This window comes from Trichechus manatus, unplaced genomic scaffold, assembly GCF_000243295.1.
Source record: "Trichechus manatus latirostris isolate Lorelei unplaced genomic scaffold, TriManLat1.0 scaffold00138, whole genome shotgun sequence".
NCBI lineage: Eukaryota > Metazoa > Chordata > Mammalia > Sirenia > Trichechidae > Trichechus > Trichechus manatus.
This window is the reverse complement of record NW_004444074.1, coordinates 7038256-7052200: the sequence shown is the minus strand read 5'-3', so window position 1 is coordinate 7052200 and position 13945 is coordinate 7038256. Positions and strand designations below refer to the sequence as shown.

The window sequence follows — 13945 nt, the reverse complement described above, 5'->3', positions numbered from 1 at the left end:
TGCAGATGTCTGGTGCTTTTACATCTAGAATGCCCTTCTGAAGTGAGCTATAAGAAAACTAAGGCAGAACCCCTTGGAAGCTTTAATTTCTTTTGCCAGAGATTCTAACATTTGCTGGTGCAGTGCTGCCACCATGTGGAGCAGCATCTGAAAAGCGGAATAAAATTACTCCTTAAGTACAGTAAAATAAGGACTTATAACCACCATCAGAGTAAGAGGATCGAAAAGATTTCCATAATAAAAGTTTTCAGATTATTGAAGATCTTAGTTTCAAAATTTTAACCATTTTGAGAAAATGAAACAGTTCTAAGTGTGTCTGTGTCGGTGCATATATACATATACATTCTATTATATACATACAACAGAGTGTAAGATCCATGAAGGGACTCAGAACGAGGTCAGAATCTTGGCTACATCACTACTGGCTGTATGACTTTGGGTTTAGTATTTAGCGTCTCTGAGTGTGCATTTCTTGATCTATAAAATAAAATGAACCTCTACTTCTCTGGGCAGATATAAGAATGAATTGAAATATTTTAAGCAAAAGTATTTGCCATAAGGCCTGGCCCAGAAGGTTATTAAATTTAAATTTCCTAGTGACACAAGGCCATTTTAAGTCTTAGGAATCTCTGAGAAGTCTGAGCTATTAAACCTTACATTCCCCATCACTAGACCTTGGAAGTTAACACTGATGCACTCATTCGTTCTCAATCAGCAGCATCTGACCCGAGTGATCACTCCACAAGACACCACGCTTTCCTGGTGTTCCTCCTACCTAATTGGCCACTCCTTCCCTATTCCTTTGCTGTCCTGCATCTTCCAACCACCTAAACTTGGAGGCGCCCAGAGCTCTTCTCTATGTACTCTCATTCCCTCGGTAATCTCATCTAGTTTCATGGCTTTTAATTACCATCTATAAGCTACTGACTCCCAAATTTTTACCTCGTCTTGGCTCTCTCCTAAACAGACTCATATATCCAGCTGCCTAATCAACATTTCCACTTGGCTATCTAATAAGCACCTCAAATTTAACACATCCAAAAGTGAATTCCTGTTCTCCGTCTCATCTCAGTAAATGGCAACTCCACCTTCCTGCTACTCAGGCCAAAAAACCATAGGGGTCATGCGTAGCACCTCTCTTTCCCTCACCCACATATCCAACCTGCTAACAAATCCAGTTGACTCTACCTTTAAAATATATCCATAGCCATCACAGAGATGCAAATCAAAACCACAATGAAATACCATTTCACTCCCTCTAGGGTGGCTAAAGAAATCCTAGTGGTGTCGTGGTTAAGAGCTATGGCTGCGAACCAAAAGGTCGGCAGTTAAATCCACCAGGTACTCCTCGGAAACCCTACGTGGCAGTTCTACTCTGTCCTACAGGGCTGCTACGAGTCAGAATCGACTCAACAGCAATGGGTTTTTGTTTTTGTTTTTTTTTAGGATGGCAAAGATTAAGAAAACAGAAAATAAATATTGGTGAGGATGTGGGAAACTGGAACCCTCACCGATTGCTGGTGGGAATGCAAAATGGTACAGCCATTGTGGTGGTTCCTCAAAAACCTAAAAATAGAACTACCATATGACCCAGCAATGCCACTCCTAGGTATATACCCAAAAGACTTAAAAGCGGAGATTCAAACAGAGACTTGTACACCAATGTTCACTGCAGCACTGTTCACAATAGCCAAAAGGTGGAAACAATAGATGAATGGATAAACAAAATGTGGTACATACGCAAAATGGAATACTGTTCAGCCAGCAGGAGAAATGAAGTCTTAATACACGCTACAATACGGATGGAGCTGGAAGATATTATGCTGAATGAAATAAGTCAATCACAAAAGGATAAATATTACATGACCTCACTTACATTAAACGACAAGAAAAGGCAAATGTATAGAGAACAAAGTTTATTAGTGGTTACCAGGGGTGGGAGGGAGGGGGGAAACATGGCTAATGGTGATGCAAATACCGCATTGATTAAGGGTAGGGTTGCACAGCCAATTATTGTAATTGCTGTCAAAAAGTTGCACAGCTGTAAAAAGTTGCACTGGGAAAAGTTTTGTGATAGATATATTTACAATGACCAAAAAAAAAAAAGAGTAGCTGCTGAGGCTGCTTGTATAGGACCAAAAATCTCATGGGATCTGGTTTCTTGGCTTGGAGGTTGAAGGTCATGGTTTCATGGAACATCCCAGTTAATTGGCCTAATAACGTGTTTAGTGCCTCCGTTCTACACCTCATAGTTCTATGCATATGCCTGGGGTCTTAAAAGCCTGCAAGCAGCCATCCAAGGCACAACAATTTGTCTCTATTTGCCTGCAACAACAAAGAAAGAAGGAGAGTCAGGAATAAGAGGAGGATATGGTAGGTGTGGCTAACTGCCTCCATAACAGTTACCTCCTTTGCTATGAGACCAGAAGAACTGGATGATGCGTGGCTACCATTCTTGACGTTTTGATCAAAGATTCTGTAGAAGAAAACGCAAAACAGAATTTCAAGTTCTCATGGACTCCAGACTTCCTGGAGCCATGAAAGTTGGAGAAGCACCTGGAACTACTGCCCTGAGATAATCTTTCAACCCTAAACCAAAAATATCCCCTGAAGTCATCTTAAAACCAAACAATAGTTTAGCTTAACTAGTAAAAGAGGTCTGCCTTGAGCATTATGCTCTTTTAAGAACTATTTCTATAGGATCAAAATGAAAACAGCAACTCGAAAGAACAGACAGAAAAGTTAGGGGGCAGTGAATTTACGTTAATGGAGGAGGAACAACTCAGAAAAGGAGGGTGTGAATGGTTACACACTTGAATAATGTAATCAACGACACTAAATGGTAGATACTGTTGAACTGGCATATGTTTTGCTGTATATATTCTCCACAACAAATTAAACATAATTATATATTAAAAAAAATATTCAGAATCCAGCTATTTCTCACCACATCCACCATTTCCACCCTGGTTCAAGTCACCATCATCTTTTGCCTGGTTTATTACAATCACTTCCAAACTAGTCTCCTTGATTCTGCTCTTGCCTCCCCTATAATCTAATCTATTCTTAACCAAGCAACCAGAGTGACCTATTTAAAACTTAAGTCAAATGATGTCATTCTGTTCAAAACACTCTAATTTAGGGTTTCTCAACTTTTTAAATTATTGTCCCCCTACAGAAACTTTTAGACATAAAATGTTGATACTGTAGTTATACTGTACGTTTTTACATACTGTATATGTATATCTGTGCTTTATACATATAAACAGTACATTAATGCCACTCCCTTTAGTCGATGCAAAAAACTGAATATTCAAATAACTATTTTATTAAAATAACTAAATAAAATTTTTCAGTTAAAAATTAAAAACAAGGCCAGTACAAGGGTAAGGCCACCAAGGCGCTCCAGGTGCAATATTTAAGGAGGTACCCACTCTCAGAATTGTGTAAGTGCAGGGTTAGCACCTGAGAATGGCGTCTTCTTAAATTCTGCACCCTAGGCCCCTTGCTAGCATAAGATGGGCAATATCAGGAAAAAGTTCTACTGCTACTGAGAAGTCTGTCAAGAATGCAAAAAATATTTTCTGGCTAGATGGCAGTAGGTCCAACAATTTGATATCTAATGCTGATGCCTGCTTTAGGAAAATCTAAAATCTTTTATGAAAGAAGTAATAAAACAAGACACACTCCTGAGACAGTTTCTCAAAAATCTACCAAGTAACTCTTAAATTTTCTCCAAGAGACTTCTCAAAGATGCTTGTGAAAATTTCCCCAAATAACCTGCAGATTTATTGTAGTAAACACAGGTTAAGAATTACTAACAGCATTATGTAGTTTGCTCTAATGTTATGATACATTAAGTTCAAACAGAGACCTATTCAAGTGTTGCCTGTTTAATTACTTATAATTGGGAGGTGGGGAAAGAAAACAGAAAAAACAAGACTGGCATGTATTGATAATTGTTGAATCTGGTGGTGGTATATGGGTTCATTTTATTTCATTTTACTAATTTATTCTAATTTTGAATACGTTTTAAAATTGTCATATGTTTTGCTGTATATATTTTTACCACAATAAAAAAAGTTTTAAAAATTCCAATAATAAAAAGTATAAATAAATGGCAAACATATACTACTTGAGTACTATGGACTGGATGAGAACCAGTCTTTATCTCACAATGAAAATTCTGAATAAATCAAACAAATTAAGCTTGTTTCAGAATCCTTCTATCCTCTCAGCTGGGATGTTTCTGGATAAGGATCTCTACGTGCTCCTAAGGCACAAAAAAAAAAGACCTTTATAGCTAAGCCCTCAGTTAGTTCCTATCCCTGATCATCTAATTTTATAGATTCTACTTTAAAGCATTTACATTAGTGTAGAGATGCCATTTCCCCCGAACTGGAGTTGCCACATTCTCAGCCCCACTGAATATTTAGTAAGTTTCCACAGGACACACGATATCCTGCTCATCTAGTCAGTACTTGGAAACCAAACACTTTGCATCTCCTCACTTATCCTCAGGTAGGAAATTTCAAAGACAGCTGCTCAAAGTAACAGAGTGAATCAAAAGCAATGCCAGAAGCACAATTTGGTAACAGCTAAACAGTTTATAAAATAGATGGTAACTGCCTTATAAAATTACTTCTTTATGGAATTTAAAAAAAAAGTGCAACATGTTGATGCTTGTAAGAAAAAAGGCAGGACTGAATCTTCCAGTACTGGTGGTGATACTGTCAGGAGTCACGGTATAAGCATGCACGCGTACACACAAACACCTCTATGCCTAGGAGATGGCTGAAGGATTGCTTATATTTTAGTCAGTATCAAAAGTACTTTTTAAAAAATGTGCCTTACTTCATCCCTTGATCTTAAATACTAAACATGAAGGATAGTAATAATAATAAACATGAGCCAAGGCTACTCAAAGAATAAGATACACCAATAAGAGATGTCAAAACAGAGATTTGAGCAGGTAATTTGAAAGCGACAGTGTCTATTTCAAGGCAAATTCCAACTGTCCATTTGAAAAAGTCCAACAAAAAATTATTCAGAGGTTACCCATTGGTTAACTCTTAATGTTATTCACCTGCAAGTAAACACTGCGTTAGGTAAAAAAGGAGTACTTTAAACTAAAGAAAGTGACTATGTCCCTCTCTATTCTTGGTAATGATCCTTAGTGACCAATGACTCAATTCAAATGAGCTTCAGTTACTAGCAGAATCAATGTATCACTTGGGACTTACTTCCCCTCACTATATGCAAAGTTTAAGATGTCCAATAACAGAGAAAAGATACCAAAACTCTAGGGTGTTATGTTCTGGCTGCCAAACATTTAAAATATAATCAAGTCGTCCAAAGGGAATCTTGTCTTACTTAGAATTTTCTTGGAGACAAATGTATTATAATAATTAGGCAATAAAGATCACTTTGATTCAGTTTCCATTCCCACCCCAGGAGAAAATGCCACAAACATCTATCTGAAGAAATAATCTTAAACAAACCAACCCGATACAAACTTAAGGTAAGACATCCCAAAGAAAATGATGGAAAGTGCTGGTTTGTTTCTGAGCAAATACAGGGTAGGTAACGATACAAAGCTTTACTTCGAGACCTTTGTATTTTAGTGCTTGGTCTTCACCTCAGAAACACCTAGAGTATGAGATTACAATCTGTGGGACACAACAAATCACGCGTCCTATAGCTACTTATCAATGTCTCAAAAACAACGTTTATCTTAAACATGCCTTTAAAAAGGATCCATTTTAAATAGCGCTCTTTATAAAAGCAGAAGCTTCTTACCATCGGATTTGAATCTGCTATGAGATCTCGCAGAGAATCCAGGAATCCCTGATCTTCCACCATTTGGGCATTGATATCATGGAGCTTTGCCACGCAGACTGCGGCGGTTTTCCGCACGTAGGGGTCTTCATCCTTCAAGCACTTGCGGAGGGGTTCACAGAGATATTCTGTAATCTTGTCCACCCGGATGCAGCCCATGGTTCTGACTGCCAAGGCTCGAATCAATGGATTGGGATCTTCACAGTCCTACAGAAAATAGTCATCAACAACTGTAGGTGTACAGTCTACATAATCCACGAAAGAATATTTCATTAATCCACAAAAGAATATTTCATTAATGTATAAGTTATATGATACCTTCCAGTTACATTTTACATCAAAACCCAAATCTCCCATTCTATTTTTTTCCTAAGTACAAATATGCCCTGAAAATGCCTTTGGGCTTGTATTCAGGTGCAGGAAAAATGAAGAATTGGAAAGACTATCTTAATCCACAGTCAGTTCATAAGTCACAAGAAAAGAGAAAAAAGAGCTGGATTTCTAGAGCCTACAGCTAAGAAAGCAAAGAAGAGCACAGGAGCTGGCTTGGGCCTGACATAAATTCCTGGAGTTAAGCAGCGGAGAGGGCCCTCTGAGCTTTCCATTAACGTGTATTCTCCTTTACTACCAAGTGCTTCCTACATATACCACAAACACTCCTTTAAACTACACTACATTAAAAAAATTTTTTTAACATTATAAATCCATGTACGACTCTAAGTTCCAAACACTATAAACTAAATTCTTTCTGATGATATATTCCACCTATGAACCATGAGACAAGGAAGATGAAATTTCATGTTGTCTGGTTCTGTACTATGTAGCTGAACACAGGAAAAGAAAAAAAATTCCATGAGAAGGAAGAAAGTATATTGGTTATTTTTGAAAACAACAGAAGTAATTTTAGAAATGATTTTTTTTTTTTTTTTTTTTTAAACATAGACTAAGTTCCAAGCAAGGAAAAAAGAAACAAGAAGTGAAAAAAATATTAATGGGGACAACCACAGTATGTTCATTAAATCTAATCATAGAAAAAATTTGACTGGATATTCAATAATATTAAGGAATTACTGTCAAGTTTTTAAGATGTGACAATAGTATTGTGGTTATATTTCAAAAAGAGATCTTATTCTGACAAATTTACAGATGAGATGATACAATATTTGGGATTTGCTTAAAAGATTATCCAGTGGAAGGGGGGTCAAAAAGTGTGTATGGGGAGTATAATTAATGAAGAAGTGGTCATGTGTCAGTAACTGCTGAAACTGCAAGATGGATATTTAGGAATTTATTATACTATTCTTTCTACTTGGATATGCTTAAAATTTTCCATAATAAAATTTTTTTTAATCAAATGCTATAAAAATCTATTAAATGAAACAAAATAAAAGTAGTAGCTCCTGCAGTTTTCACTACTTCTAACCCGTAAGCATAAATTTCTACAACGATAAAGTATATGGAGAAAAATATTTCTTGTGAGAAGACAGGATCAGCTTTAGGAAGTTTTAATGAGGAACGGTTATGAACAATACAAAGAAATACTACTCTACCAGCTCCAATATCCTTAAAAGGAAATTACAAGATACTTTCAAAAGAAGAAAAAAACTGTTTTTGGTTAAAGGTGGGTAACTGTATAAGAGCTGACACCTTTGTTCATAGCATTAATGGTAAAGTCTTAGTTACTGACACCACAATGACATACCTAACGTTTGTCAGTCTTAAAAGGTAAAACGGTGAGGCTTCACCTGCCTTTCTCCTACCCATCTGGCAAGGATGCACCAAGCCCAGCTAACAGAAGGCTTGCCATATGGTTTGAATTTCCCTGGATGATACACTGGCCTACAGAATGCTTAAAATATGAACATACTTAGCCATTGCCAGTACTCCCCTAGAGGCTCTCCTTCAGAACAGAGGTTGCTTATGTGCAACGCAGATACTAACTATACCAAGAGACACTTTTGAAAGATTATCTGAGACAGAAGAGACTGCTGTTGAGCTCTCGGAAGTTACCTTCACAAAACTGTTGACAGCCATGATGGCCATGTCCGGCTGACTCTTGGCATAGTTCATCAAGTAAAGATACACGAGTTTCTTTAGTTCCAGGTTGTCAGTCTGCATACAGTTCACTACATCTGGAAAGAGAGAGCTGAGAGAAGAAGAAAAAATAAGAAAAGGAAAACGAACAGATGTTAGTGCCAAGCTGTCTGACAGAACATGAAGAAATGGCCTTACTTTACAGAGTGATTTTGATGCAAGGACAAATATCCCCACAGTGATAATTATTATGAAATAAATTACTAAAGAAATTGTAGTAATGGTCCCAAGGTCTCCAAAAATAGATTTAAAAAAAAAAAAACCTATTATAAAAAAAGCAAACAAAAGAAGAAAAGTATAACGAACCCTATATACCAATCATCCAGCTGCAATAAATACTGAAACACGCCCAATCTTATTTCATCTATATCCTCAGCCCATCCCATTCAGCTGCTCCGGATTAATCTTTAAACAAATCTTTGCAATCTTATCATTTTATCTATTTTAGTGTATATCCTTAGGAATCATTTTTTTAAAATCACAATACCATTATCACACCAAAAAAAAAAACAATAATTCTTCATTATCAATCCATCACAGTTCAAACACTATAGTTGTTTAATACTTATTAACGCTCATATTCTTCCATCACTGACCAGTGGGAGCTTATTCAGTTGTCTCCTGAGTCCTTGTGACATGACCTTTTATTTTCAATAGCTTCCTTGGTTTCTGGTATGGCAACATATTCTATCCAAGCTCATTTTGTACATTTCTTATCCCAGATCTGGAGTAAGTCATTTCTCCAAGAAGCCTTGATTCCCCTTTAGTGGAATTTATTAATTTTTTTTAAAGCTACACATTCATAAAAATGAGAATGTGAGTGTAATCAAATATAAAAGTTTATATCTTTCCCATGTTCTAGTCATTTCATGATTTACCATTCTACAAAGTCACAGGAAAGAAATTTATGGTTCCATTCACAAAGTAGCAACATTAGCTGAGTGTAGCAAAGGTTGAGTTTATTGGATTTTAAAAAGTAGACTACATTTTTAAAATATAAGTTAACTATAATTTCATGAGAATTTAGCAATTAACCTTACCTCTAAGGCTTTATTAAAGTACATTATAAATTTTAAATGCTTCTAAAGATCTTACTACTAGTACAGAAGAAAGGAGAAACAAATGGTAATGTGTTTCTACAGAAAAAAGAATGACTGAAATAACTGGCCACAGAGGGTAGCTCTTGTTCACATAAAATCAGGGTATAAAAATAAAAAAAAGGAAGATAGACCACGAGGTCAAAGGACCCACTGCATCTCCAATGAGCCAATAACTCTGTCCTGGAAGGCAAACTATCTGTTTAATTTGCACTGTATGGCACCTAGTGTAGTTTCATGCACACGTAGCTAGTTAACAAACACTAATGGAAGATCTGTTCCACCATGCTCCAAAGAGGAATTTTCTTTCCATTTCCCAGACAAATAGCTCATGTACAAAACAATTGTAAAACCAGTAAATAAATGTAAAACATTTAACCAACAGTATTTTTAAGATGTTAAATTATTCTAACAACTTGCACAAGAACAAGAATGGTCAAAGTTCTAGAGGTAGAAACTGTTAAGTGCCAATCTATAAAGCTAGACACCTGTGCTGTCGAATACGGCTGCAACTAGTTGTATGTGGCTACTGAGCACTTGCAATGTGGCTAGTACAAACTGAGATGTGATGTAAGTGTAAAACATGCAAAATTTGGAAGACTCAATATAACAAAATAATGTAAACTATCTCAATAATTTTTTATACTGATTACATGTTGAAATTATAATATTTTATATATTTTGGGTTAAATAAAACACATTACTAAAATTCCTTTCACCTGATTCTTTTTACTTTTTTAATGTGGCTATTTGAAAGTTTTTAATTACATATATGGTTCAAATTGTATTTCTAAGGGACAGCACTAAACGAGATTACTTTCAGGAGAGACTGAACTATGTACGATAACCTACAAATAATCTCTATTGTGTTTCTTTAAGCTATCTTTCTAGGCACAGCTGAAATTCCATCTCCTCCAAGAAGGGTTCTTTAACTATTCCTACTTACACGACTCTCTCTTTTTCAGAACTCTTATTGCCCTTAGTACTTAATTATATAACTGTTTAATTATTCCCTAATTTTTCGAATTTTGGATCTCTTCAATCAGACAATAAATGCCATAAAGACTGAAAGACATCTACTATTCTTTTGTTTGAATCATAATGTGGTATAGAGCTAGGCACATAATAAACCGACAATTAACAGATTAACCAGAGGTACTTACCGAGCATACAATAGGAGTTTAACTTTTCTGTGAGATACAAAAATAAACTTGACATTCAACAGCCCCAGTAAAGAAGCATGCTGACTTTTACCAGTTCATCTGTACTGGTTCTTTCAATCTAGATTTGTTCCTCGGCAAAAATAAACAGTCCTTCAGTAACTAGATAGATCATGAGTAGGCAAGCTACAGCCTGTGAGCCAAATCCGGCCCACTGCCTATTTTTTTAATGAGCTGTGAGCTGAAAGTGATTTTTCAGAGATGAGCATTTATAATTTATTTGATGACAGGAAATACTAACTTTGAACCCCAATTAAGCAAAATGTTATCTCCCCCACCAAAAAATTCCATTCTTCTCATGAGTCCACCTGTAGTACAAAAAAAAACCTGTACTTACAGACCAATACCCTTTATGAACATAGATGCAAAAATTTCAACAAAATACTAGCAAATGGAATCCAACCGCATATTAAAAGGACTATACACCACCACCAAATGGAATTTATCCCAAGAATGCAAGGGTGGTTCAACATAAGAAAATCAGTGTAATACACCACATTACTAGAACAAAGGAAAAGAACCACATGATCATTTCAATTGACACAGGAAAGGTATTCTGACAAAATCCAATACTCTTTCATGATAAAAACACCCAGAAAACGACGAATAGAAGGGAAATTCTTCAACATGGTGAATATAATTGTTACTGAATTATACACTTCAAAATTATTAAAAAGGTAAATTTTTTGTTGTATATATTTTATCACAATAAAATTATTTTTAATCTAAAAAATTTATAGTTATTACTCGTAGTTTTTTTAAATTTCACCAACAAAAATTTGTGGAAATTTGTTTTCTCTCTTGTTATAAAAGTATCTACATGATATTCTTAACTTTACCTTTTAGCCCACAAAGCCTAAAATAATTTACTATCTGGTCCTTTACAGAAAAAGTACTGTTCCTTGAGATAGATGGTCATAGAGTAACAATTTAGAACCATACATACTTACGTGCTGACAAACAATAACAAAAAACCACTTCAGAACAATGATACCTGGAACACAAGTTACTCAGGTCCAGCCACCATTTCCAGCTGGGCTCCTGCTTTGGTTAGGGGAGCAGCTCTCAACTTTTTGGTCTCAGGACCCCTTTACACTCTTAAAAATTACTGAGAACCCCTCTAGCACTTTCATTTATATGGGTTATACGTATTGCTATTTTACAAATCAGGAATTAAAACTGAGAAATTTCAAAAATATTTATTCATCTAAAATAATAATAAACTCATTCCATGTTAAAGTTGTTGTTGTTAGGTGCCACTGAGTCAATTCCCACTCATAGTGACCCCATGTGACAGAGCAGAACTGCCCAAAAGGGTTTTCTAGGCTGAAAAAAATATTTGTATTTACTGAAGCAGGTCATCAGGTCTTTCTCCTGAGGAGCTGTTGGGTGGGTTCGAACCACCAACCTTTCAGTTAGCAGCCGAGTGCTTAACCACTGCACCACCTCGGCGCCTTCATGGTAACATAAATAACATTTAAAAAAAAATAAAAATTAACTATATTTTCAAAGAAAAAATTGGTGAGAAGATAGTATTGTTTTATACTTTTACAAATCTCTTTAAGGTTTAGCTTCAATGAAGACAGCTGGATTCTTGTATCTGCTGCTACATTCAATCTGTTGTAGACTCTTGTTTTGGTTGAAGCATAAGAAAACTCAGCTTCACACATGTACACAAACTAGAAAAGGGAGGAGTATTTTAATACCTTTTACAGGTACCTGTATACTTTTTTTTCAACTCCATGAATTATTTTAATTTTATTGTGTTCTAGGTGAAAGTTCACAGCACAGATTAGTTTCATTCAAAAATTTATACACAAATTGTTCTGTGACACTGGCTGCAACCCCCTCAATTTGGCAGCACTCTTCCCCGCTCCCTTCCCTTTCCGCCATGGGTTCTCCATGTCCATTCATCTAGTCTTCCTGTCTCTTCCTGCCTTCTCATCTTTGCTTTTGGGCACGTGTTGTCCATTTGGTCTCATATACTTGATTGAACTAAGAAACACGTTCCTCACGTCTTATTGTTTTATCGGTCTGTCTAATCTTTGGCTGAAAGGTAGACTTTGGGAGTGGCTTCAGTTCTGAGTTAGCAGGGTGTTCGGGGGCCACAGTCTCGGGGGTTCCTCCAGTCTCTGTCAGACCAGTAATTCTGGTCTTTTATGAATTTGAATTTTATTCTACATTTTTCTTCCACTCTGTCTGGGACCCTCTATTGTGATTCCCGTTACGGCAGTCAGTGGGGTTAGCCAGGCACCATCTAGTTCTGGTGGAGACTGTCATTCATGTGATCTATTAGTCCTTTGTACTAGTATTTTCCTTGTGTCTTTGGTTTTCTTCAAGATCCTTTGCTCGGAATGGGATGGGACCAATAGATGTATCTTAGATGGCCATTCACAAGCTTTTAAAACCCCAGATGCTACTCACCAAAGTAGGATGTAGAAGATTTTCTTTATGAACTATGTTATGCCAATTGACCTAGATGGTCCCCAACCCTCAGCCCCAGTAACTTGGTCCCTTAAGGTGTTTGGATGTGTCTAGGAAGCTTCTATGACTTTGCCTCGGTCAATCTGTGCTGACTTCCCCTATATTGTGTGTTCTTTCCCTTCATCAAACACTTGTCTATTATCTAGTTAGTGATTTCCTCTCCTTAGCCCTCCCCTCCCTTGTAACCATTAAAGAATGTTTTTTTCTGTGTGTAAACCTTTTCTTGGGTTTTTACAATTGTGGTCTCATACAAAATTTGTCCTTTTGTGATACTGACTTATTTCACTCAGCATAATGCCCTCCAGATTCATCCATGTTGTGAAATGCTTCGTGTATTCATCACTGTTCTTTATCATTGTGTAGTAGTCCATTGTGTGTATGTACCATAATTTGTTTATTCATTCATCTGTTGGTGGGTACTTAGGCTGTTTCCATCTGTTTGCTATTACAAATAATGCTGCAGTGAACATGGGTATGCATATGTCTTTTCGTCTGATGGCTCTTATTTCTCTAGGATATAGTCCTAGGAATGGGATTGCTAGATCGTATGGTATTTTTATTTCTAGCTTTTTAAGGGGGGGGCGCCATATCATTTTCCATAGTGGTTGCACCATTTTACATTCCCATCAGCAGTACATAAGAGTTCCAATCTCCCCGCAGCCTCTCCAACATCTGGTATTTTGTTTTTTTGATCAATGCCAGTAATGTTGGGGTGAGATGGTATCTCACTGTAGTTTTGATTTGCGTATCTCTAATGGCTAATGATCGCGAGCATTCCTCGTACGTCTGTTAGCTGCCTGAACGTCTTCTCTGGTGAAGTGCCTGTTCACACCCTTTGCCCATTTTTTTAACTGAATTGTCTTTTTGTTTCTGAGGTACTGAAGTATTCTAGAGATTTCAGATATTAGAGCCTTGTCGGACATGTCGTAGCCAAACATTTTTCCCCATGTCTGTAGGTTCTGTTTTTACTCTTTTGGTGAAGTCTTTTGATGAGCCTAAGTGTTTAATATTTAGGAGCTCCCAGTTATCTAGTTTATCTTCTGGTGTTTGTGCATTGTTAGTTATGGTTTGTATTCCCTTTATACCATGTATTAGGGCCTCTAGCATTGTCCTACATTCCTTCCATGATTTTTATTGTTTTAGATTTTATATTTAGGTATTTGATTCATTTTGAGTTAGTTTTTGGTATGGTGTGAGGTATGTGTCCTGTTT

General features: G+C 36.5%; 1 protein-coding gene across 5 annotated transcripts in view; it reads right to left on the bottom strand.

The window, feature by feature from the left end:
* The window catches only part of AP2B1 (adaptor related protein complex 2 subunit beta 1), a 131750-nt gene that overhangs the window by 99577 nt on the left and 18228 nt on the right, over positions 1-13945 (bottom strand). For all 5 annotated transcript variants that reach the window (XM_023739692.1, XM_004385430.2, XM_023739689.1 and 2 more), the window contains exons 4-5: positions 7849-7984; positions 5800-6045 (exon numbers count right to left, since the gene is read on the bottom strand). In XM_023739692.1, coding sequence (XP_023595460.1) covers positions 5800-6045; positions 7849-7984 — 382 coding nt within the window. The remainder of the gene's footprint in view (positions 1-5799; positions 6046-7848; positions 7985-13945) is intronic.